General features: G+C 44.3%; 1 protein-coding gene across 1 annotated transcript; it reads right to left on the bottom strand.

Moving 5' to 3' along the window:
• On the bottom strand, positions 1-23,964 carry LOC138945623 (kelch-like protein 28). The gene is made up of 10 exons (XM_070317089.1): positions 23,832-23,964; positions 21,361-21,697; positions 18,469-18,737; positions 12,121-12,358; positions 9,975-10,230; positions 7,038-7,230; positions 5,838-6,035; positions 4,854-4,954; positions 3,270-3,407; positions 1-1,061 (listed from the first exon to the last, which is right to left on the bottom strand). The coding sequence occupies exons 2-10, from the start codon at positions 21,631-21,633 to the stop codon at positions 871-873; spliced, it is 1,857 nt and encodes a 618-aa protein (XP_070173190.1). The 5' UTR covers positions 21,634-21,697; positions 23,832-23,964; the 3' UTR covers positions 1-870.
• Positions 23,965-25,674: the final 1,710 nt, after the last annotated feature.

Below are 25,674 nucleotides of genomic sequence, written 5' to 3'. Positions count from 1 at the left end.
TCCACCCATGCATCCACCCCCTTTCAAAAGTTCTACATGGGCAGGTCTATAAGCATGCTGACAAGAACACATTGAAAATACTGTCGTCGATTCGATTACATGCCCCTTCGCAAACTTTTCCCACCAAGTGAAAGTCTCACAATAATAACACTGAGCTGGTCTTCCCAAAAGCAGACTAACACAAAGTCAAAGTACTACTACTAGTCACTTCTGCTTCACATGTTTGTTCATCTCTTCTGTCTAATGAAGAGGAAGAAGCTCCATGAGTGTATCCCAAGGTACTCACAATAGCAAAGGTAGCAATGCCATACTATTACGATTCTGTCTTGTTTTGTAACCGTGTCACAGGATCCTGTCCCCTTGTCTTGTAACCATTCAACAGGAGGCAGCCTTGTCTTGTTACCACGCATGTCACATCAGGCAGCCTTGTCTTGTAACCATGTCACAGGAGGCCGCCTTGTCTTGTTACCATGTCACAGGAGGCAGCCTTGTCTTGTAACCATGTCACAGGAGGCAGCCTTGTCTTGTTACCATGCATGTCACATCAGGCAGCCTTGTCTTGTAACCATGTCACAGCAGGCAGCCTTGTCTTGTAACCATGTCACAGCAGGCAGCCTTGTCTTGTAACCATGTCACAGGAGGCACCCTTGTCTTGTAACCATGTCACAGGAGGCACCCTTGTCTTGTAACCATGTCACAGCAGGCAGCCTTGTCTTGTAACCATGTCACAGGAGGCAGCCTTGTCTTGTAACCATGTCACAGGAGGCACCCTTGTCTTGTAACCATGTCACAGCAGGCAGCCTTGTCTTGTAACCATGTCACAGGAGGCAGCCTTGTCTTGTTACCATGTCACATTAGGCAGCCAAGAGGCTACATGTTAAGCAGGTCCTTAGGCATGTTTGCGACAACACAGCCGAAGGTACTCATGACAGTTGGTAGCTCTATTCCCTCGCTCCACACAAACTTGTCTTTGTCTTGTCGTAACCAGCACATCCCTGCCATCCAGCTTTTGTCGTCCTCTCCCCCCACGATCAGCAGCGTGTCTCCATATTTCACCACACCTGCAAACACACACAGCAATACACAGTCCAATCACTGATCACGCCGGCCAATCTCCAAACTGATAATACTTTACAAACACATGTTTAAGCTCTTGCGCACAAACATTATTGTGGTTGCACTCTGCCTCTCTCTCAGTATCACTCTATCTCAAACACACATTCACACATGCAAACACACATATTCAGGTACACACACACACATGCAAACACACATAAATTAGGCACAAACACACAGGGGAATCCAACTTTATTCCCCCCTCTGCTTCTTTACCTCTGTAAACTTGTAGAGCTAGTTATTTTTCGATAATGACCCAGCAACCAAACAAATAACGAGCCAGCAACAGCCTGAATCCTCGATAGTGCAATGGGTTGAGAAGCTGTTCTGTTTTGGTACTACTTTTGCGACTGAAAAGTTCCGAACGCTCTATACGTACGAAATATACATCTCTGGAGCAAACAATACAAACATACTGCATTTAAATTAACAACTACAGGCCTGAACACATGAATCTCCATATAAAATCCATGAGTTAGGTTGTTTTCTGAATCTAGATCTGCCGTGCACACACCGTTCATCACAAGCAAATTCCCAAGGCAAGTAACTCATACTCTTGCCGACAAGAGTAGTTCCCCTTCTTTTAACGCAGTTTCTTCGACAACACTGACTGCAATCCGACGGTCAGTTTTCAACAATATTTCATTTTATAAACAGATCACACGCAACCAAATGCACACATCTCATCAATTTAAACAACATAAAGCGGTTTCATACACTATTTTCCCCAGAAAACTGAACTTCATACAGTAATTAACGTTGGAACACGGGTGCAAAAGTTCGTCTGCTTGTCCCATTTGACGAAAGAACAGTATCCTAAACGATACTAAAACATAAACAGAACACACAATATCTGCCTTTACCGCCACAGCAGAATAAAAGCATATCTGTGTACTTGATTTTAGTCTAAAACAGGGAAACTGACAAGAAGTGTTAACAGAATGGAATGATTTGCACGGAACTATACAACCGCGCATTAATCGATCGCCTGCGCAGGTTGACTGGTTGAGTGATTCGGATTCGATCAAACTTTCGCACAAAAACTCCTGTTTTCTTTGAATAACTGAAGAAAGGAGGAATAAAGAGGTTACACACCTCGTCTCAGTGATTATTAAAAATAATGGTCTCAGTTCGCGGTCATGAAAAAGCTCGCTGAAGCTCGCATTTTTCATGATCCGCCAACTTCGACCATTATTTTTAATAATCACTGAGACTCGGCATGTAACCTCTATGTATTGCTATGAACAGATCGAGTGCACTGCTTGAGACCAAGACAGTCAACCATGCAACACTGAGTAATACTATAGCTAGATGATGTTCGGAAATAACTCTATCTGGGAATTATATTGGCTGTGAAAGAGTAGTGCACCAAGCAATCAATAATAGTTCAACCTGGGCACAAGCAATCATAGAGCTCCAATGTGCATGTTTTGCAGTGCCAGCTAATGACATCAGGCCCTGTTTCTTTCATAAGTATGCTCATCAGAGTGCCCTTTTTTTGCCGTGAAGCCATAATTCCTTGAGTCCACATGTCAGCAGCCAATGTTTGGTTCACTGTTTGGAAGGGTCACAACTCTTCGACAGTCAATTAAACCCAGAAAAAGAGTTAACAATGAAAATGTACTCACCAGAAACATGCACAATAAACGATGAAAAGCAAAGATTTTCATCATTTATTGTCAATGTTTCTAGTGAGTACATTTTCATTATTTTGTTCTTGTTCTTCTCACCTGCAGTGAGTCTCTTGTTCCTGTCCCAACAGAGTGACTAAATTCCTCTATTTCACTGCAACACACACAAACAAAACTTAATTTCCCTCACCTGCTGTCTCTTGTTCCTGTCCCGACAGAGTGACTAAATTCCTCTATTTCACTGCAACACACACAAACAAACCTTTCCCTCACCTGCTGTCTCTTGTTCCTGTCCCGACAGAGTGACTAAATTCCTCTATTTCACTGCAACACACACACACAAACCTTTCCCTCACCTGCAGTCTCTTGTTCCTGTCCCGACAGAGTGACTAAATTCCTCTATTTCACTGCAACACACACACACAAACCTTTCCCTCATCTGCTGTCTCTTGTTCCTGTCCCGACAGAGTGACTAAATTCGTCTATTTCACTGCAACACACACAAACAAAACTTTCCCTCACCTGCACCACACAGCGGGTTGGGTAGCTCAGGGCCCAAGGTCCATTCCTGTGCCTCGGGATCGAAAACCTCCACTGTTCCCACACAGTACTCTGGCAGGTACTCTTTATGCCAGCGTTCTGACACTGCCGAGTTCCCGCCTGTGAGTCAACATGGCAAACCCATTATTTCAATCAAAACAGAAATTTAGAGAAAAAAATAATGATATTTTCTTTGTTGAAAATTGTCCATGGAAGATGAATTCCATTTCTCGCAGGATATCCCTCCGTTCCTGCAAACTGCAATCATGGAATTCTACACAAATACTCATTAACGTGTTGAATTAAACTCCTACATACATGTCATGGTAAGTTTTACTCTCAGTGAACTACTTACAAACAAGTCACCTTTCTTTTTAAGTAATTTACATCTGGTTCTAGTACAGTGGTACCTGACATGAAAGGACACCCTTGGGACCACTCAAGTGTCCCTACATGGCAGGTGGCCTGTCATGACACAGTCGAACAATATCATATGATACACAAAAAGAAAAAAAGAAACAAACAACAAGTCGCGTAAGGCGAAAATACAACATTTAGTCAAGCTGTCGAACTCACAGAATGAAACTGAACGCACTGCAATTTTTCAGCAAGACCGTATACTCGTAGCATCGTCAGTCCACCGCTTGTGGCAAAGGCAGTGAAATTGACAAGAAGAGCGGGGTAGTAGTTGCGCTGAGAAGGATAGCACGCTTTTCTGTACCTCTCTTCGTTTTAATTTTCTGAGCGTGTTTTTAATCCAAACATATCATATCTATATGTTTTTGGAATGAGGAACCGACAAGGAATAAGATGAAAGTGTTTTTAAATTGATTTTGAAAATTTAATTTTGATCATAATTTTTATACTTTTAATTTTCAGAGCTTGTTTTTAATCCGAATATAACATATTTATATGTTTTTGGAATCAGGAAATGATGAAGAATAAGATGAACGTAAATTTGGATCGTTTTATAACCAACATTTTTTTTACAATTTTCAGATTTTTAATGACCAAAGCCATTAATTAATTTTTAAGCCACCAAGCTGAAATGCAATACCGAAGTCCGGCCTTCGTCGAACATTGCTTGGCCAAAATTTCAATCAATTTGATTGAAAAATGAGGGTGTGACAGTGCCGCCTCAACTTTTACAAAAAGCCGGATATGACATCATCAAAGACATTTATCGAAAAAATGAAAAAAACGTCCAGGGATATCATTCCCAGGAACTCTCATGTAAAATTTCATAAAGATCGGTCCAGTAGTTTAGTCTGAATCGCTCTACACACACACATGCACAGACAGACACACACACACACACACACACACACACACACACACACACACACACACACACACACACACACACACATACACCACGACCCTTGTCTCGATTCCCCCTCTATGTTAAAACATTTAGTCAAAACTTGACTAAATGTAAAAAGACCTCGCTTGACACTATCCAAAAACTCATTCGTTAGGCAGGATTAATCAAAAGGCGTTGAGTATTACAACGTGTGAGTCACGGTATACTATGTGTGGTTAACCATTACATAACATTGTACTTACCAACAACCCAGATCTTATCCTTGTAGACGACACTCCCTGCTAACATGCGAGGTGTAGCCATGTGGGGTAACTCTGTCCAGCTGTCCTCCATGGGGTCATACCTACAAGGTCAAGGTCACCCAGGTCAAATCACGCACACAGACTCATAGATTGAGTCATACATACATACCCGATACCAAGAACTTAAAACTGAATAATTGTGCGCGCGTGCACACACTCAAACACACACACATGCGCTCACACACACACACACATATTTCACCTAATCTTCCTGATGCACATTCATGTTATTCATAAAATACTCTCACAAATAAAATGATAGCCCCTCCATTTTCTCCTCAAACCCCACAACGGCCAACAACTCCCCTTTAGTGTGGTAGGGTACAATCGCTAAGTGGTACCAATGTACCCTTGAAATTGACAGGGGTCACCTAGACTTTCTTTAGGTCTGGAGGTGATCATATCCTACAAGTGTGAGAAGTTTCAAAGCTCTAGCTTGGTAAACATTCTAGAAAATCTCAAAGTTAAGGTTTTCGTCTACAAAGAGCTAGACCGACTAACACTGCTCGTTACTAAGACTCTCCTGATTGGTCAGGTAAGTTACAAACAAACAAAAGATGCGTCAAAGAAATTTTCCATTTTAATGTATTAATTTTAATGGACAATAAAGTGTTTGTTATTGTTATTATAACTATTGAAGACGAAAGTCAAACTGAGCTTCAGTTAAATAGTTCTACATACTCATAATGGGAGCCATTGTAAAGCGCTTCGAGCTGTGGCTGTGGAGAAGCGCTATTTAAATGTTCTATTATCCCCCGAAAGCGGTGTATGGCTGCCTAAATGGCGGGGTAAAAACGGTCATACACGTAAAAACCCACTTGTGCAAAAAAACACGAGTGTACGTGTGAGTTTCAGCCGATGAACTCAGAAGAAGAAGAATGTTTTATTATTATTATTATTATAATAATAACAAATCAAACCCACATGTAGCAGTTCTTGCAGACGACATCAACATCCTCCCCTCCCAGCACGTAGAGTTTTCCCCGGTGGCTGACAGAGGCCATGAACCTGAGAGGTCGCGGGATGGGTGCCACTAGCGTCCAAGTGTTGGTATGGGGGTCATACTTTTCCATGCTGCTCAGGATCTCTGTACCGTCCTGCCCACCAATGGCGTAAGCGTAGCTGCCAAGAAGACACAATAATAATAATACGATTAGATGAGATAAGATAAAATAGGATTTCATACAGCCCTGCGTGTGGAAAATTGGGCTGCCTTCTCACAGGGGAAAGCGAGCTGCCATTCAGTATACGGTGCTTACCCATAAAAATAAAAAAAATCTGCATATGTGTATTCATGTTTCCAAGCCCTGAGGCTTTCGCTGTGAACTTCGGATTTTCATCGTGCATATTGTGTGCACATGGGGGTGTTCAGACACCTGGGAGAGCCTGCACAAAGTTACCTCTGGGAAATAAATCCCTCGCGGGGATCAAATCCACGTCTATAGTGACAACTGGTTTTTAAGCCAGCGCCGCTACCAACTGAGCTATTGCCCTGCCAATATAGTGAAACACTCATTTTAAGACCCCAACATTTAAGACCCCAACATTTAAGACCCCACATTTTAAGACCCCACAATTTAAGACCCCACATTTTAAGACCCCACAATTTAAGACCCCACATTTTAAGACCCCACTGCCCCCTTTTAAGACATTGCTTTTTCACATTTTCTGTTCAGAACCTCTGCAAATTTACACTTACCTGTGTTGCGTGAAAACCTACAGATTTGAAGTGTTTATATTCACCAATAATGTATCAATGTATCGTTTGAATTTTGATTCCACCTCAAGATAAATGAAAGGTATACAAGAAAAGTTCCATAACAAACAGAAAAGATTTGTGTGTGTGTGTGTGTGTGTGTGTGTGTGTGTGTGTGTGTATGTGCTTTTGCCTTTAAATACAGCTTTAGTTACCAATCCTTTCTTTTAAGATAGCTGATAACATTTTGTTTGGTCTACAACATTTAGATTAACAACATGTACATTACAAGTGACTGCAGGTTAAATGTGACAAACTTTCACACATGACTACATCAATCAAATCAAATCAAATCATATTATCTCACATGGAGAAATTGCAGTGGTGGTGAAATACAAGCCCAACATCAGTAAACACAAGGTACGTACCCGTCCACAATGACGAGAGAAAACTGTGACCTTGACATGTGCATCCTTGCCTTGGGCACCCAGGTGGCTGAAGTTTGGTCGAAAAGATACATGTTGTTGGAGATACCTTCTGTTGTTACTGAGCCGCGGTAGTTGATTTTCCGTAATGCTCCGCCGGCCATGTAGATCTGGTTGTCGCCCGTGATAGCCACCGCTGTGATAGAATTTCAAAAATTTTCAGTTGCAACTCAATGTTTTGTTTCTAAGTTTTGGGTGAAACAATAACAATACCAATAACAATACCAATTAAGTAGATGTGCAACGCCAAGGCACTGCATACCCCAGCGAAAGACAAACCTTTCTCTTTCTCTCTCTCAAACACACACACACACCCAAGTTACACACGTACACACATACACACGAGTCACTCACACGCACTCACTCTCTCACACACACTTCACTGTACACACAAAACACACCCCCATTCGCACATATAGACAGACGGACATACACACCTTTACAAACAAACACACATACACACACACATGCACTTACGCACACGCACAAACACAAACCAACCCACCCACTCTCTCTCTCTCTCTCTTTCTTTATCTCTTATACAGACACACACCCACACAAACACACATGTACATACGCACGCATGTACGCACGCACACACCCACAGACACACACACACATTGACTCACACAAATCTCATACACACAATACACACACACATACACGGTTGGCCTAGTGGTAAGGCGTCCGCCCCGTGATCGGGAGGTCGTGGGTTAGAACCCAGGCCGGGTTTGTTTGTTTGACTTTAAAATTGGCAATCTAGTGGGTGCTCCGCCTGGCGGCTGGCATTATGGGGTTAGTGCATGCTAGGACTGGTTGGTCCGGTGTCAAAATAATGTGACTGGGTGAGACATGAAGCCTGTGCTGCGACTTCTGCCTTTTGTGTGGCGCACGTTATATCTCAAAGCAGCACCGCCCTGATAATTATGGAAACAAACAAACAAATACGCACATAGACAGACGGACACACACACCTTTACAAACAAACACATATACACACTCATACACACACAAACATACACACAAACTCATGCACACACACATTCACACACACACACACTCCGGTTGGTCCGGTGTCAGAATAATGTGACTGGGTGAGACATGAAGCCTGTGCTGCGACTTCTGTCTTGTGTGTGGCGCACGTTATATGTCATAGCAGCACCGCCCTGATATGGCCCTTCGTGGTCGGCTGGGCGTTAAGCAAACAAACAAACAAACACCCACACACACACACACTGTACATACGCACGCACACACACACACACACATTTACTGACACAAATCTCACACACACATAACACACACTTATACGCACATAGACCGGCACGGTTGGCCTAGTGGTAAGGCGTCCGCCCCGTGATCGGGAGGTCGTGGGTTCGAACCCCGGCCGGGTCATACCTAAGACTTTAAAATTGGCAATCTAGTGGCTGCTCCGCCTGGCGTCTGGCATTATGGGGTTAGTGCTAGGACTGGTTGGTCCGGTGTCAGAATACTGTGACTGGGTGAGACATGAAGCCTGTACTGCGACTTCTGTCTTGTGTGTGGCGCACGTTATATGTCAAAGCAGCACCGCCCTGATATGGCCCTTCGTGGTCGGCTGGGCGTTGAGCAAACAAACACGCACATAGACAGTCGGACACACACACCTTTACAAACAAACACATATACACACTCATACACACAAACATACACACAAACTCATGCACACACACATTCACACACACACACACACACACACACTCTCTCTCTCTCTCAAACACACACACACCAAGTCACACACACACACACACACACACACACACACACACACTCACACGCACTCACTCACTCTCTAACAAAAAAACTTCATACACACAAAACACACACCCATACGCACATATGGACAGACGGACATGCACACCTTTACAAACAAACACACATACACGCACACACATACACTTATGCCCACACACACACTTACACACACACGAGTACAGACTCATGCACGCGTGCGCACGCACACACTCTCACACACACACACACACAAATACACACACACCACACACATACGAGTACAGACTCATGCACGCGTGCGCGCAGACACACACACACAAATACACACACACACACACACACACACACACACACACACACACAGAGTAACACTAAACACATGTGCACAAAATGAACACAAACACACACTGCGCGAGAGAGAAAGACTACAAGGAGGCATGACGTCATGATGCATTAATTGACGTCAAAGACTTTCGACCGCGACGTATTCTTCTTACGCGAGCTTTATCCATAGACTTGGAAACTACGGAATTTCTACCCGTCCAAAGCGGCCTGGGGTGGCGTTTGCTGAAAAAATGGGGGCGCCTATTTTACCCACCGTATTTTTGTTAGTATGGTCCCCATTTTTGGTGAACTTCCATCTCCAACTGTAGCACGTAGCCGGGCACAACGAATCCTTCTTTATCATGTATTATTTGGTGTGCACATTTCTCAAATCGATTACAGTATAGCGTTCACAGGATACCTCCAGCTTCGCTGGGATAACAATACCAATAACAATACCAAATACCCCATAACAATACCAATACCAATACCAATAACAATACCAATAACAATACCAATAACAATACCAATACCAATACCAATACCATTAACAATAACAATACCAATAACAATACCAATAACAAACACTTTGCTCTCCATTGAAATGAATGCTTTAAATGAAAAATGTTCTGCAACATTTCTGTGTATAAGGTCTGTCAATTTACCCCCAGGTTAAGACTTCCGTCCTTTTCAGACATGATTTTCACAGATTTCTTTTTTTCTTCTTTACATATCAAAACGTAAAACTCAAACAAACTTTTTCATTTCTATATTGACACTGACCTGGAGTGTAGAGGCTCTGTGGAAGTTTACAGATATGCACCACCTCCCCAGAACGCGGCATCAACATCTCCATACTGTTGTACTTCTTCATGGCGTCTTCCGTGTAGGGATTAGAAACGATCATCACACCACGCTCGTACGCCATCCCACGGCGCGGCATGAGGCTCAAATCCATCTCAGACTGCCGGTTGCGCAGCATGTGATGGTAGCGAATCTGGTCAAGGATCTCGCTGATACCTGTATCTTGTCGTAACATCTGGAACAGCCAGGTCATGGAACTATGTTACTATTTTGCAATCAGTTCAGTATTTTTGTTTATTTTTTATTCACTATGAAGGGGGTGTGTGTGTGTGTGTGTGTGTGTGTGTGTGTGTGTGTGTGTGTGTGTGTGTGTGTGTGTGTGTGTGTGTGTGTGTGTGTGTGTGTGTGTGTGTGTGTGGACATTTTAGTGCAGTAAAACCAGAATGAACACTGGTAAAATATTAGAAGAGTTACAGATCACACTAATTACATACCGTCAACAGTGTCACATATAACAGTAAACACATTAAAACCCACATAACTATGTCATTCTGAGCAGTTTGACCTTCAGCAATATTTAATCTTGCTTCAAAGTTTAATACCAATAAGTCACTACTGGTTGTGGAGACTTTTTCAGAGAAAGCTTTAAGTAAGTTTCTAACAATGTTACAGTAGCCCTATCCCAAACACACCCAAACTTCACCCGCTGAAAAAAAATGACAATAATTATGTGACAAGAAAATAATTTGACGGACAAGAATGGAAAAATAACAATCTCTCACTCACAGGTTCGTGGTCAAATTCATCACAGAATTAGGACAGAAAAAAGGGCAAAAAAGATATAATCTTATGAACAAATTTCACTCAAGGTTTACGGTCAATTTCAGCACAGAATTAAGCAGACAGAAAAAAAAGAGCAAAAAAGATAGGGAAGCAATTTTCCACTCACAGGTGACTGGTAAATTTTAGCACAGAAGTCAGACAGAAAAAAGAAGAAACAAGTCGAGTAAGGCGAAAATACAACATTTAGTCAAGTAGCTGTCGAACTCACAGAATGAAACTGAACGCAATGCAACGCAGCAAGACCGTATACTCGTAGCATCGTCAGTCCACCGCGCACGGCAAAGGCAGTGAAATTGACAAGAAGAGCGGGGTAGTACTTGCGCTGAGAATGATAGCACGCTTTTCTGTACCACTCTTCGTTTTAACTTTCTGAGCGTGTTTTTAATCTGGAATCAGGAACCGACAAGGAATAAGATGAAAGTGTTTTTAAATTGATTTGGACAATTTAATTTTGATAATAATTTTTATATTTTTAATTTTCAGAGCTTGTTTTTAATCCAAATATAACATATGTATATGTTTTTGGAATCAGAAAATGATGGGGAATAAGATGAACGTAAATTTGGATCGTTTTATAAAAAAAATATTTTTTTTACAATTTTCAGATTTTTAATGACCAAAGTCATTAATTAATTTTTAAGCCACCAAGCTGAAATGCAATACCGAAGTCCGGGCTTCGTCGAAGATTACTTGACCAAAATTTCAACCAATTTGGTTGAAAAATGAGAGCGTGACAGTGCCGCCTCAACTTTCACGAAAAGCCGGATATGACGTCATAAAAGACATTTATCGAAAAAATGAAAAAAACGTCTGGGGATTTCATACCCAGGAACTCTCATGTCAAATTTCATAAAGATCGGTCCAGTGGTTTAGTCTGAATCGCTCTACACACACACACACACACACACACACACACGCACACACGCACACACGCACACACGCACATACACCACGACCCTCGTTTCGATTCCCCCTCGATGTTAAAATATTTAGTCAAAACTTGACTAAATATAAAAAAGAGGGAAAACAAACCCACGTGACATTGTACGGCAATTAGTGTAGCTAGCGGCGTGTTGCTTCATGTTGTCAGCGAGCACGTGTAAGACACGTTAACTCAATAATGATTGGCCTATTTTGTCACATGGATTTGTTAGCCCTGTTTTTTCCAAGGAAAGACAACCCTTTGCTGCCCATAAAAACTTAACAGAGTTATTTCCAGAATTCGTCTATTTTATCACAGAATTCAGACAAAAAAAAGATAAGGAAGCACTTTTCCACTCACAGGTGTCTGGTCAATTTTATCACAGAAGTAGTAAGAGCTGATGTTGGCGAAACGCACGCACTTCATCACCTCCCTCACATGTTGGAAACGAGACGAAAGATCAAAGTTCAGCCACTCCATGCAGGCTTCGTACACAGTTTCCTCCCCTGTCACGTTCAGGTCGTCGTCTCCAATGATCTCGACCTGTTTGTCGGCCGGCAAGGACAGGAATTCTTGTTGCCGGCATAGTGTGGAGAACCTGCAACAAATAGCATCCCCTGTAAGAACGACCAGGACTCAAATGCATCTGAAACAATCTACTACATTACATACAATCCAAAATTTTAATAATAAATTTTCATTTAATTAATATACTTACCCAACTCACATATAGCAATTAACTCTAGTTCAGTGCTGGTAACGCTGTACGCGTTCCCCTTGGTAACAAGGGAGACCACCCTAAAAAAGAGTGATCCATCCCATAATATCAGACCGATGTCCGGTCCAACATCCGTATGCGTGCGCATACGCCGCCATTTGTATCATTCGAACGAAGCCCAACTCACTACTTTTTTAGAACCCAATACCACCACAGCGGGGAGGCGGGAGGGTTTAAACGATGTGAGTTGGGTAAGTATATTAATTAAATGAAAATTTATTATTAAAATTTTGGATTAAATTACATATTATTACCCAACTCACATATAGCAGATTGCTACTATAGGTGGTGGGTACATAGCGAAATTATGATATTAGAACCTGTCCTGCGACTACCATAACAGGTAACGCGGAACTGCCGTCCTGTATCAAGACGTCTCTGAGGTAGAAGTTAATAAAAACCTCCTCAGACCGCCAGTAAGCCGACTCCAGAACTTCAGCCCAAAACAAGGCCCGACCGGAGGACTGCCAAAGAGGAGGCCCATGCCCTTGCCTCATACGTTCTAGCTATAGTGAAAGGCAAAACTGCCCTAACGTCTCCAGACTGTGTTTGTCAACAGGTAAACCCCCGTGTGATCAACATGGATACTCACTTGGTTAAAGTCCCTTTTGCAATATCCTTACACCCGCTGTGTTAAGTGATATCATAAAACCTTCCGACTTTCTGACCAATGCCGAGTCCGTGACAGGTACCTTCTGAGCGTCCTCACGGGACAGACAACCACATCAAGCTCCCCAGGAGCAAGAAACCAGTGTAGCAGTCCATCTAGGTAAGGTTGACTACCAAACGTCATACCTCTACCAGAGTAGATAGACCTACTTCCCTCCTAAAATCAGTGTTTAACGCCGTTTTCAACCGTTCAAGGTTAAATCACGACGGAGAAGAAGATAAAGCAAAAGCCCTTTGATTCAATGATCTAACAAGATCCGTGAAAGTCAGAAAAATCTTTGAAACTCAAAAAGTTAAACTGGCTAAACGTGACTCAAAAGAAGCCAACTTCTTGCTTCAAGAATTGAAAAGCAAATGGAAGCTGGTTGACCCCATTTATCGCTTAAATGCCGAGGTTAAATCACGACAGAGAAGAAAGATAAGGCAAGCGACCTTTAGATACAAAGAACTAACAAGCTCCGTGCGAGTCAGAAAAATCTTCGAAAACCGAAAAGTTTAATTGGCTAAACGTAACTCTAAAGAAGCCAAACTCTTACTTCATGAATAGAAAGCGTAATTCGAAGCTTGTTTCCCCATTTTCCGCTTAACTGCCGGAAAACTTAAAAGAAACCCACAAGTCATAGATCGATCTTCCTTAAAAAAGGCTGTGTTTATTCAAAATAGCCAGAAAGCACGCTTACTCCCACTTCTGAGCAGCTACTAGAGTAAGCTTGGCCGTTTCCCGTGTTAAACAGTCAGGCTAGCCGTTAAAAAGGGTTAAAGCAAAGCTGCACCGAGCCGTACCAATGTGACATGAATCTCATAAAGTCTTAAAATAAGACATGGAAGACAAAAGGGAAACCCAAAAAGGAAGGTGGATAGCCACGTGCAATACACGGAACGACGAGGAGTTCTTTCCGTAAGGAAATAAGCACTTTGAAGCACGCCAGTCAAGTGGCAAGTGAACAAAACACCAAACAACCCCTATAAAGACTCTGAACCAAATCCAGAGTTGAGGCGGAAGCCCCTGAGTATCTCAAGGATACCCCTATAGTAGACATCCGTGTAAATCGAATGTGAGAAACTTCTTCTTCTTCGTCGTTCGCTCAGAATGTGAGAAACCAAAAATGCCTTCTTGCCAGCCTTAAGAGGTCTGGACACCAAGGCTGCAAAGACCCGTCTGTGAGACCGAAAGGGTCGCCGAACAGCTCTATAAAAGAGCCCTGTGAAAGCGAGGGTGTCAAGCCAAAGCTAAAATAGACAACAGCCAGCCTGAAGCTTTTCGTTTAGAAACAAAAAACCGCCAAGGCCTGCCTAACGCTTTCCCTTTTACCATGAGCTTCTCTTAGAAGAAAAAACCCCGCGTGCAAAGCAGCGGATTCGAAGAGATAACTTTCAAACGAGAAAGAGATTAAAGTCACGCCAAAAGAACAAAACTTTAAAGGCAGAGGCTTACTCCTAGGTAAAAGACGGCAAAGCAACATCCTTTGCATCTGCGTCCTGTAGGACCACAAAGATAGCCATTCAGAACATAACCGCCCAGGCGAGAGAAAATAAAAACAAGTACAAAAGAGCCCATCAAAAAGAAAAGATGAGACAATCTACCCGAGCTAGGAGATCTTGATCTTACAGACAGTTTCTCCTTGCTATCAAAAACCCGATGGATGTTTGCCAAACCCGAGGGCGGTTCCGTAGAACGCAAAAAGAGAACCTAAGTTCCTAGGCTTGGAGTTAACCGAAGCCTACTGAAAGCGCTCCATGAGTGACACGCTACTTGAGCGTGCAACACAAGCTAAAGCACCCTCGCCGCAGGCATAAAGTCAAGCGTTGTCCACCAAGGAAGAGCCAAGTGGTGACAAAGAAGACTCGCTTGTGAAAACTTCCACAAGCACAAAGGATCCCGACGGAGGATCTAAGGGCTTGACACTCAAAGATTCTCCTAGGAAAGCTCAAAACAACTACGAACTGCCGCGACCAGCGACACAAGTGAAGTAAGAGCCTCCCCCTTGTTCAAAAGCATTATAATGATCATCGAAATGATGAGACCCAGTCACCCATCCCGATAAGGCGAAACTTGCCAACATCGGAAAAGTTTCGAAAAAAAACCCAAACAATTTCAAACGCCCGAACTCCATGACCAGATCTCCATCCACCTGTCCCATGCCAGCTGGAAGACTGGAAGGGGAAGTGGATACAGCCTGTATAACAGCAAAGGAACCGCAGTAACGGAACCGGAAGCCAAAAGCTGAAAAGTGCCGACTACCAACGCAGTGTTAACGGTAGAAGGCTGTCCCATCCTGTAACCGGAAGACGCAGCCGCAAAAGCGGAAGCGAAACCGGCCGTGGATTAGTAAACATGAGAACCAACCGGTTGTATAGAAACACACCGGAAGATTCCATAGAACCTCGACCCATTACAGCTGCGAGCGCCACTGCCCTTGCTAACTTGAAATGGAACCTGAATTCAGTGCTAATCGTTAATGCGGAAGCACCTACATCTGAACAGCCGTCAAGCACAACCGTGCAATCCGGAAGCTGCCTTCCTGTTTGACCTAAATTATCCAACAAGGAACCAGCCTTACTGCTCGCTTCCTGCCCCCCGGGAGGAAGCGGAAGTCAAAACTACAAGACATATGCCATCTTCAGGGCAATGAACGACGATTCCCGGCCGCGGAAGTGAACTTACTGTTCCTCCGAACTCCGGAAGTCGTCGAACAAAGGCAGGGGTGGACGAGGCAAAAAAAAATTCCTCAGCCACTCCTTCCTGTCAAGTCCTAAATGCCGTTTACCACTGCGCACAACACTGCGCTGGACACCTTGAACGGCAAGTTAAGCTGGGTGACATCCACCACCGTGGACACCTCTCCACACATCACCTTCCTACTCGGTAACAAAGTTAGGAAGGTGACCCCCAGAGAGACTCGCATGGCCAATCCAAGAATCACCCAGCCCAACAACTTCCTGCCCCCAGGGCGGAAGCTTACGTTGCCCAGCCACGAAAATGCGTGCTACATTCCTCGCGCGAACGTACACCACTTTCACCGGAGAACCCGGCTACACGTGGCCATATGCCAACTCCAGGGCAATGGACAACGATCTCCGAAAGCTGAAGAGAACATCCTGTTCCTCCGAACTTCCAGAAGTCGGAACCGGAAAGAGGTGGAGTCAGTTACGCCCTGCTCTCAACCACCCCTTCCGGTCAAAACTTAAATGCCGTTTTCCGCCGACCACGTCACGGCGCTGGACAACTTGAACGGCAAGTTAAGCTGGGTGTCGTCCATCCCATGGACGCACCCTCGTTAACCTTCCTGCTCGCCATCGTAGTCAGGTAGGTGACCCCAGAATGACACCCATGGTCAGCCCCAGAGTCACCAAAAACTTAAATGCCATTTCCGTTAGCCCACGTCACTGCGCTGGACAACTAAATCGGCAAGAAAGCTGGGTGTCGCTAGCCTTCCTGCTCGCCATCGAGTCAGGTAGGCCACCGCGGCCTATTCAGTCACACCGCCCTGCTGGAAACCAGACGCAGGAGGTTGACCTACAGACGGACACCCGCGGTCCGTCTCTCGAGGCTGGGAATCCTCTACCACTGAGGCATCCCCGTCATCCGCCCTACCCTCCGACTCGAGATCAAGCTCAGAGCCAGGAGGCAGAACATCAGACAGTTTATCGTCGGCAGAACCGACCACTTCCTGCCCCCTGGGCGGAAGAGGACTAAAACGGTCCCCGATATTCTCATTAAGAGACGTACGGAGGCGTTCGTCCTTTCGCTGCTCATAAGAACTCTCACGGCCTCCAACGCACGAGAGAGCCCCCTGAGCTCGCACACCGGCAAGCGGTGTAGACATACCTTGTACTGGTGTCACATCGGGAGAGACACCAAGTCGGTACCCCCATCCTGCGAAGCATGGACATCCGCCCGAGTCACAGTCGCCGAAGGCTTAGCGGAAGTCGAAGCCGGAACTGCAGGCGACCGCCGGATCTTGGCTAAGGAAAGAAAACATCAGAAACACCCGACGGAAGCGCACACAATTCCTCCCGAGTGGAAGAAAATCCAGACGCTAGTGACGAAAACTTGAGAGCTCAGCGTCAACAATAAAGAAGCAACGTCGGCTGGCGCTAACCCAGGGCAGCCAGGCGAAACAGAAGCAGAAGAAGCTACACCAGAACGACTACTCTTGTCAGAAAGTAAACAAGTCTGACCGGAAGATTGTTTGTACGTCTGCTAACACGGGAGACTTAACAGAAGTTGCTCAGAGACACAGACGCGGACTCCCTGCGCCCTTATCTCTCCTTGAGCTTCCTTTCGGAGGCGTAACGTCAGCTACCTGCCTCGAACTAGGCTTCCGTTTAGCGCTATCAACAAGCGCAGCCTCCGCCATAGCAAACAACTCACGAAAAATTTCACAGAAAACAATTTCAGAAAAATTTCACAAGTACAAACGAGCGACGAAAACGTCGCTAAAGTTACAACAAAAACGGAAAGATCTCACCACACAGCATAGGTACAGGTGTAAAGTAAGGCGGCGACCAAGGGGAGAAGCCAAAGCAAAAGACTCTGGCGAAAAGCTGAAGACAGCAGGAGCGTACATCAGGAGCGTCCTACCCAGTTGAACCGCTGAGAGAGAATGATACAAATGGCGGCGTATGCGCACGCATACGGATGTTGGACCGGACATCGGTCTGATATTATGGGATGGATCACTCTTTTTTAGGGTGGTCTCCCTTGTTACCAAGGGGAACGCGTACAGCGTTACCAGCACTGAACTAGAGTTAATTGCTATATGTGAGTTGGGTAATAATATGTAATTTAATGGAACCCCCCTGTTAAGACCCCCCCCCCTTCCCCCCCATAAGACTCGCTCCCTTTTTGGAGGTCATGAAAGGGGGGTTCCAATATATTTCGTTTGACCAGTTTCTTCCACAATCACTGTGTTTTTGACTTGGTAACTTGGTATGCCGGTAACAGAATGAAGTACAAAAAATACTGATTTTGATAAGGCTAGCATGATCCCTGTACACTTACTCTTATCAAGGATGCCTAGAATTACCTTATTCCCTTCTCATCTGCAAAAAAATGCATATGCACGCACATACAAACACACGTATACAAACATACACAAACCTCATCTTTTTATCAGATATACTGACAAGTTCTGAGCAAACCATACACAAAACTGTTCACGCATCATCTCCATTATATTATTTCAACAGCTATCGAAAAAGTTCACCAAAAGGGAGACACACTGTAGCAGAGTTTAACAGAAAGACTAAAAACTCACTTGCTGTTAATGATTTCCTTGGCTTTCAGTGCCAGTACTTCACACTCGTGAGCGCGAGCGAAGAAATAGACACCGATGCAATTGCTGACAGTGACGTGACTCATCATGAATTCGGCACAGCCTTCTCGCAGTGCCAGAAGCTGGAAAAGGTTAGCCGCTGACAAGAGGTTCTGGACTGTATCTTCGGTGAGCAACACTCGCCCTGTGTAGATGTAGTCTAGCACAAGGGAGAGAGTCAGGCTATCCATGTCTTGAAGGGTTATCTTTTCCTGACAGAAAAGAAGACAAAATGTTATTTTCTAAGATTTCTGAAGACATTATTCCTAACGCACTTTGCATGGATGGTGTTTCGGGGGCGGGGTGGGTCAAAGAAAGTTTCTAATCAACCCATTTATTTATTTCCTTTTTTACCTGCTTTTATTTTTTTCTTTATCTTCTTGGCTCTTTTTTTTGTCCCATCGTTTTATTCTCTTTCTGTTCTTGTGCCCACATGGAGAATAAAACTAAAAGAGACAGTGCCCTAAATTGCATAAAGCTGATTTATTTTTGAGAGTGACATTATGTCTGAGATAAATTAATTAAACATGCATCAAAGCAACACACTATGAAATTATTTGTTCAACGTTCATGGATCCTTACAACCCTCAGCACAAACAAACTATATAGAGGTGCCCCTGTACTGTGATAGCCCCTAAGACCAAAGACCACTTGCTCTATCACTGCCCGCTGCAGTCAGCCCAACAACACGACAAGTCTCCATAGAACTGTGTCATACATGCAGACATTGACAGCTGTCTGCATGTACAGTGGAACTCCTCTTTTAACACTTTCTACCCCACCTATGTTGACCAAGTTTTTTTTAACCGAGACCAGCTGTGCTGCAGCAGGTCACTCAGAATTGTAGTAACTGTGTAGTAACTGTGTATCAACACGCTGGAATGCAGGCGTAAGATGGACGTTACAGGAAGCGACTGAAGCTAACAGTCCGAGCGAATATAATCGTACCTGGTCAGAAAGAGCCATATGAGTGGGTACGGATATATCCGTACCTGGTCAGATAGAGCCATATGAGTGGGTACGGATATATATCTGTACCTGGTCAGATAGAGCCATATGTATCCGTACCTGGGAGACAATGAGTTGAGACCCCCCAAATGTAAGACTACGTACCTCCCTTATAAGACCCTGTTTTCTTATAATTATACTGTTCAAAAAAAGAAACGCATAGTTGCTACTTGCCAAATTTGTTTTATTTTTCGAAAAAATTAACAGAAAATCCAATATTTAGATTATTTGTTTGAAATTTGGTATGGACACAGTTGAATGCACACACAGTTCATTTGCATCTTCAAATCAATCAGTCAATCAATACGATTGGGTGCCGAGGCTGTCAAGTCAGCAGGGGGTGTGACTGCCTTGAGCAGCAACAACTGCCCGGCACCTTCTGGGCATGGACTGGATCAGATGCCGGATATCTTGCTGTGGGATGGTGTCCCACTCCTCCTGAAGTGCCTGCAATAGATCGCGGTGATTTGCCGGCGCTTCTTCTCGCCTGCGCACACGTCTGTCCAATTCATCCCAGAGGTGTTCTATCGGGTTCATGTCTGGCGACATGGATGGCCAGGGAAGCACCTGGACATGGTGGTCGGTGAGGAACTGGGTGGTGAGTCGTGCTGTGTGCGGGCGAGCGTTGTCCTGCTGGAATATGGCATCCTGGTCAGCCAGAAGAGGAAGGGCGTGTGGGCGCAGAATTTCCTCCACGTATCGCTGGGCAGTTATGCGCCCTTGGACGTGCACCAGGGTGCTCCTTCCAGCGGTATTGATCGCCCCCCACACCATGACGCCTCCACCACCATGAACGGGTGCCTCATCCACACAGTTGGGCGCGTAACGTTCGTTTACTCTCCGGTAGACCCTCCTCCGACCATCATGTCGCTAGAGCAGGAAGTAGGACTCGTCGCTGAACCACACGTGTCTCCAGTGATTCCGGACGGTCCAGCGAAGGTGCTGGTTGCCCCACTGCACTCGGTTCTGGCGATGGCGGCGGGTGAGGACAGCTCCTCTGTGAGGTCTGTGAGGTCTGCGAGCTCTCAAACCAGCTTCATGCAGGCGGTTCCGCACGGTCTGGTCCGATAATCGGTGTGGCCCGGGGAGAGCCTGGACAGAAGATGAGGCCGACAGGAAACGATTCCGGAGGTGGCGGAGCCGTATGAAGCGGTCGTGAGCAGCAGTTGTCGCCCTTGGTCTTCCCGCTCGTGGCAAGTCAGCAACGGAGCCAGTGGCTTGAAACCTCACCCACAGTCTACTGATGGTGCTCTGGGACACGTGGAAGTGCCTGGCGATTGCACTTTGACTTTGGCCTGCTTGTAAACGACCCAATGCAATTTGGCGGTCTTCTCTGCTCAATCGGGCCATCTTTCGTCGCTGAATTGTCGTCTGATTTCTTTGTGGCGAACAATCCGCTTTTATGGGTTTTGGAAGACATGGTGAGAGCTCAATATTCCCCGAGTTTCACGAGATTACACTGAAGCATGACGAGTGGTCATGCCAAATGAGCAATTTTGACATTGTAGCCACTGATAACGCATGCGTCACGTGCAGAGCTCACTTGTGGCAATGGACGAAAGGTCGACGACCAGATAAACATTTTCTGCAGTTTGGTGGATATCCTTGTAGCCATATAACTAAATTAACCAAATATTACAAGCTATGCGTTTCTTTTTTTGAACAGTATATATGTTCTGTTGAAAGCCTCTGTAAATTTACCCCCATTTGAAGACTCCCTCCTTTTTAAGACCCGAATTTTTAACATTTCGGGCAAACTTAAAAAAATAGTTAAATTGGGGGGTTCCAAAGAAGAAAAAGAAAGAAAAAAAGTAATTAGCCACCAACCTGTTGACTTTCAGCCAGACTGCCAGAAAACATGGCCATGAAGTAGGGCGAGGACACGGCCAGCACGTTCCTGTGACAGGGAAACTCTGTGCTTCCCACACACAGCACCACATCCACAAATTCCTTGTTCTTGTAGAGCTTGGAGAACCCCGTCAGGAGATTGGACGCTCGCATGTCATCGTGGAAAGTGTGCTCGCCGGGCGGGGTGAACTCCTCACTGGTCTGTGTGACTGAGTCCACCAGGCCGGTCTGCGCGTTGCACTCGTCTGTCATGATGGCTTCGGCACACAGCTCTGTAACCCTCAGTGAAGTGAGTTGGTGTAGGTCTTCCGTGGTCCTAAAAGTGAAATAATTGATAATAAGATGATGTTCACAAATAACTATGTCAGGGCAGGGATGGCCAAATCTTAAAAAAACAAGAAATTCCTCCGAGGTAGGAAAAACACCCCCGTTGGTCAAAGGGAAATAACCATTCTCACTGCCACCAACTGAGAAGGTTATTTCCCTTTGACCATTAATATGTCCCTCTATAAGTCCTTGTATAATTTTAATCCACCAATAACTCCCTAACCGTGTGTTTGACTGGTCCCAATTTTTGTAAGGACCGTCTCAGGAATGTATAGAACCTGTTCACCAAGTTTGGTGACGATCGGTCCGTTCATTCTTGAGATCTATATGTGCGAACACAAACAAACAAACACATCGACCGAATCCTATACACACCCCTATACCGGGGGTGTAATAACTCGCCAGCCGCGCGGGCGAGTAACTTCAACAAATTCACTTTCCCACCACAGAATTTTAACTTGCCCCTGGCGATTTGGCGGAGGAATTGGCTGTGTAAGCGTTAGCGCCCCTTTGAAAAGTGATTAAGGCAAACACAAGATGCTGATCAGTAAGCAAGCGATCATGGCATCACATGTGTATGATTAACTTGCTCCGATGTGTGATATGCGCTTTCTTTTGAAAATTAACATGTTAATCGAAGCACACCGTATTCATTGCTGTCATGATTACTTTCTGTCACTGATAAGTGGTCAGGAGTGTTTGTCTTGATCACTCTTGCAAAGTCTGGGTATGACACTTCAAAACGACAAAAGCCAATAAAAAAATACCTGAAACAATTAGTTTGTCTGTGATTCATTGTTTAACTGTTGGGGCCCGGTAGCTCAGTTGGTAGAGCACTGGACTTGTGATCGGAAGGTCGCAGGATCGAATTCGGGCCGGGACGGACACGGGTCAACTTTATGTGCAGACCCAGAGACGGAAGCCATGTCCCACCCCCGTGTCATCACAATGGCACGTAAAAGACCTTGGTCATTCTGCCATAAGTGCAGGTGGCTGAATACACCTAAACACGCAGACACCTGGGTAGCGCGCGCGACTCCCGGTTGCTGCTAGCTTTCCACTGGGAGGAAGCGACCCGAATTTCCCAGCGATGGGACAATAAAGTAATGAAAATGAAAATGAAATGAAATGAAATGAAATGAAAATTACATGTATTAGTATTAATATTATGTCACAACAAAACGTGATGCCTTGTAGAATGTGAGGTGCTGAAAAAATGCAGCTTTCAATGATTTAGGTTGATCCACTGTACAATCGATTTGAGCTCAAGAAATGTTTTGGGGCTATAAAAACTCAAAAACACAAAGACCAAAGGAAATTATCATACAATTCTACTCTTTTACATTTGAAGTTATTCATATTCGGGGCTCCCCAAACTGTGCATCCCTGCACACTGCAGTATAGACCCTATCGATATTCCAAGCTCTCGTAAGCTCTCGCAAACTTCAGAGCATAGCAAAGCATGTGGTACAGCGATTTCGCGCGAGCTGCAAAAGCCGAGGTTCAAAGTTCTCGCGACGTTCAACGCATAACAAAGAACGTGTCTCGCGAGAGCTGCTCAGATACCGAAAAGGTCTATACACATTAGAAGCAACAACAAAAATACCAGACATTCTTGGTGGAGGGTGATCTAAAACGCACTAAACCTGATTTTGAGTGTGTGTGCATGTGTGTGTTTGTGTGTGTGTGTATGTGTGTGTGTGTGTGTGTGTGTTTGGTTGTGTGTGTGTGTATGTGTGTCTGTCTGTCTGTGTCAGTGTGTGTGTGTGTGTGTGTTTCTGTGTGTTTCTGTGTGTGTGTGGGTGTGTGTGTGTGTATGTGTGTGTGTGTGTGTGTGTGTGTGTGTGTGTGTGTGTGTATGTGTGTCTGTCTGTCTGTCTGTGTCAGTGTGTGTCAGTGTGTGTGTTTGTCTGTGTCAGTGTGTGTCAGTGTGTGTCTGTGTATGCGTTTATGTGTGTTAACGTTTGTTCGCGTACACATAGCAGGTTCTGGAGAAAACAATAAACAAAACAACAAAACGAATAGAAACTTCGCTGCGACCAAGTGAATTAATCTGTTTTTACTCAAGGGCTTCGTGTCAGAGACAAAATACAGATAGATTACAAGTGCTACTGATAACTCACACGCTTATAGTGTCCAGCTGAATCGGGTTTCATCAAATTACACAGACATAGTTGATCCACACACGAAATTACAAGCAAAACTCTTGCCGAAACTTAGCCAAGGCAAAAATATCAACAAAAGCTGAATCGAAACCAAGGGGAAGTAATCTCATGTCATAGCTGTTGCGACCCATCTCGTCATCGGCGCTTTTCCGGAAATGACCTGCGCTTTGTTGGAATTCCAACAATGGCCGCCATTGTAGGAATTCCAATTTTGCGCTACGCGATTCTAGAAATCAGAGACATAGATAGATGTATGTCTCTGTAGAAATGTACCGCGCGCATAGTGAGAATTCTGCTCTTTCTTAGAATGCGATGTAAAATGATACAAGTCATGATGGCCTATGATGATCCTTGTGTTTTAAAGGGATCAATGCTTAGTCTTGAAAAAGCAGATGCATTGTATAACGCACCAAACCAACCGAATTACAAAAAGCAAAAACACTTTTGATAACTTCGGCGGGCTGTAACAACACAGTTCAACGACCCATCCCACTCGACCAAAACGCACCAATTTTACGTAATTTTTAACGTTTCAGATCTTACATTTTACAACGACAAAAACACAACAAGAGTGTTCCCATATTACTTTTCACTGGTAACTATCGATTCAGTGTAATAATTTTTTACTCAGTCTTAACTGATTATATATTAAACTCACACAGTCTCTCTTTATTGAGTAGGCTCTTGTCACTGCATGGTAATCTAGGCTCTTGAAACGTGATAGCCTGCAAGTCTGTGCGCTATATTGATGTGATTGATTGTTGCAAAATGTTGATTCAAATTAAAGATGATTTCAGCCTGTTGTAAACTAACACTCTACTCTGAGAAGAAAAAAATAATTGTGTTCAAAATAGATCGCGACAGCAGCAACTATAGCTAGCTGCATGCGCTGAGTGTCACTGAGAGAAAGTGTTACACAGTGTACCCCCCCCCCCCCCCCCCCATTCTTGCTTTTTCATATACCTTATTCATGACCTGTGAAAAGGGTATACTTTTTTGTGCCAGTCGAAGGGTTGCCATTTCTAGAACGAGGCAGGTCGTTTCCGGAAACAGTGCGGCGCTTTGCAGTTGAAAATCAAAATCTAAGGCTGTGGCTATATCCACGGGTCCGTGTCTCTAGACTCGATGCTATATCCACGTCACTGACGTCATCGTACTCAAGGGACGCTACTCTCGCCTTATATTTTGCTGCTTTCGGTTGGGCACTTCAGTTCACTGACTTCAGCTGTCAAATTTTAAAAGTAAAAACTCTCTTTTATTCTTAAAATAACGAGTTAGACTCTATGAGTGGAATACAGGGTCCAAAGTTCGATCAGCAGCACTTTGAATAGTAGGAGAGGGGAGTTTATGTGATACAATGTAAACAAAGCCAGCTGCCGTCCTGCCGGTGAAAATTGCAGGAGTGCATTTTTATCATTCTATCTCAGCTCTTATCAACGAAATGTTTTGGAGAAAAGAAGAGAAGAGCAACGTAAAAGAAAGGAAAGTTAAGAGGGGGAAAAAATAAGTCTAAAAATTTATTTTAACAAAAATAAAAAGAAGACTGGGGCCAGGCTCGAACTGGAGGTCTCATGGACTGTTCGACTATTCACTCCTGTCTGAGCTACGGAGCCAACATGGCCGTTAATGGAAAAATAGGAATCTATATTTTGTGCGATACTTCCTGATGACTGCTATCGATCTCGACGAACTTTACGAAAGTTGCACATGAGTGCACTCCTGTAAAGGCTTCCAGTTTAGTTTGCAGGCTGTCAAAAGAGTTGATTGTGTTGTGGTAAAAGCAAAATGGCGCTTGATAAGA

Source organism: Littorina saxatilis, linkage group LG13 (assembly GCF_037325665.1).
Source record: "Littorina saxatilis isolate snail1 linkage group LG13, US_GU_Lsax_2.0, whole genome shotgun sequence".
Taxonomy (NCBI): domain Eukaryota; kingdom Metazoa; phylum Mollusca; class Gastropoda; order Littorinimorpha; family Littorinidae; genus Littorina; species Littorina saxatilis.
This window is presented reverse-complemented; position numbering and strand designations above follow the sequence as displayed.

What these genes read in the sequence shown, in the direction of transcription:
- LOC138945623 (XM_070317089.1), bottom strand. Translation starts at nt 21,633, where the DNA reads ATGACAGACGAGTGCAACGCGCAGACCGGCCTGGTGGACTCAGTCACA. An exon ending in GTCTGCAAGAACTGCTACAT is followed by an intron (nt 4,955 to 5,837) that starts GTGGGTTTGATT and finishes TTGACCTTGTAG; the next exon opens with GTATGACCCCATGGAGGACA. An exon ending in CAACCCGCTGTGTGGTGCAG is followed by an intron (nt 1,062 to 3,269) that starts GTGAGGGAAAGT and finishes GTGTGTTTGCAG; the next exon opens with GTGTGGTGAAATATGGAGAC.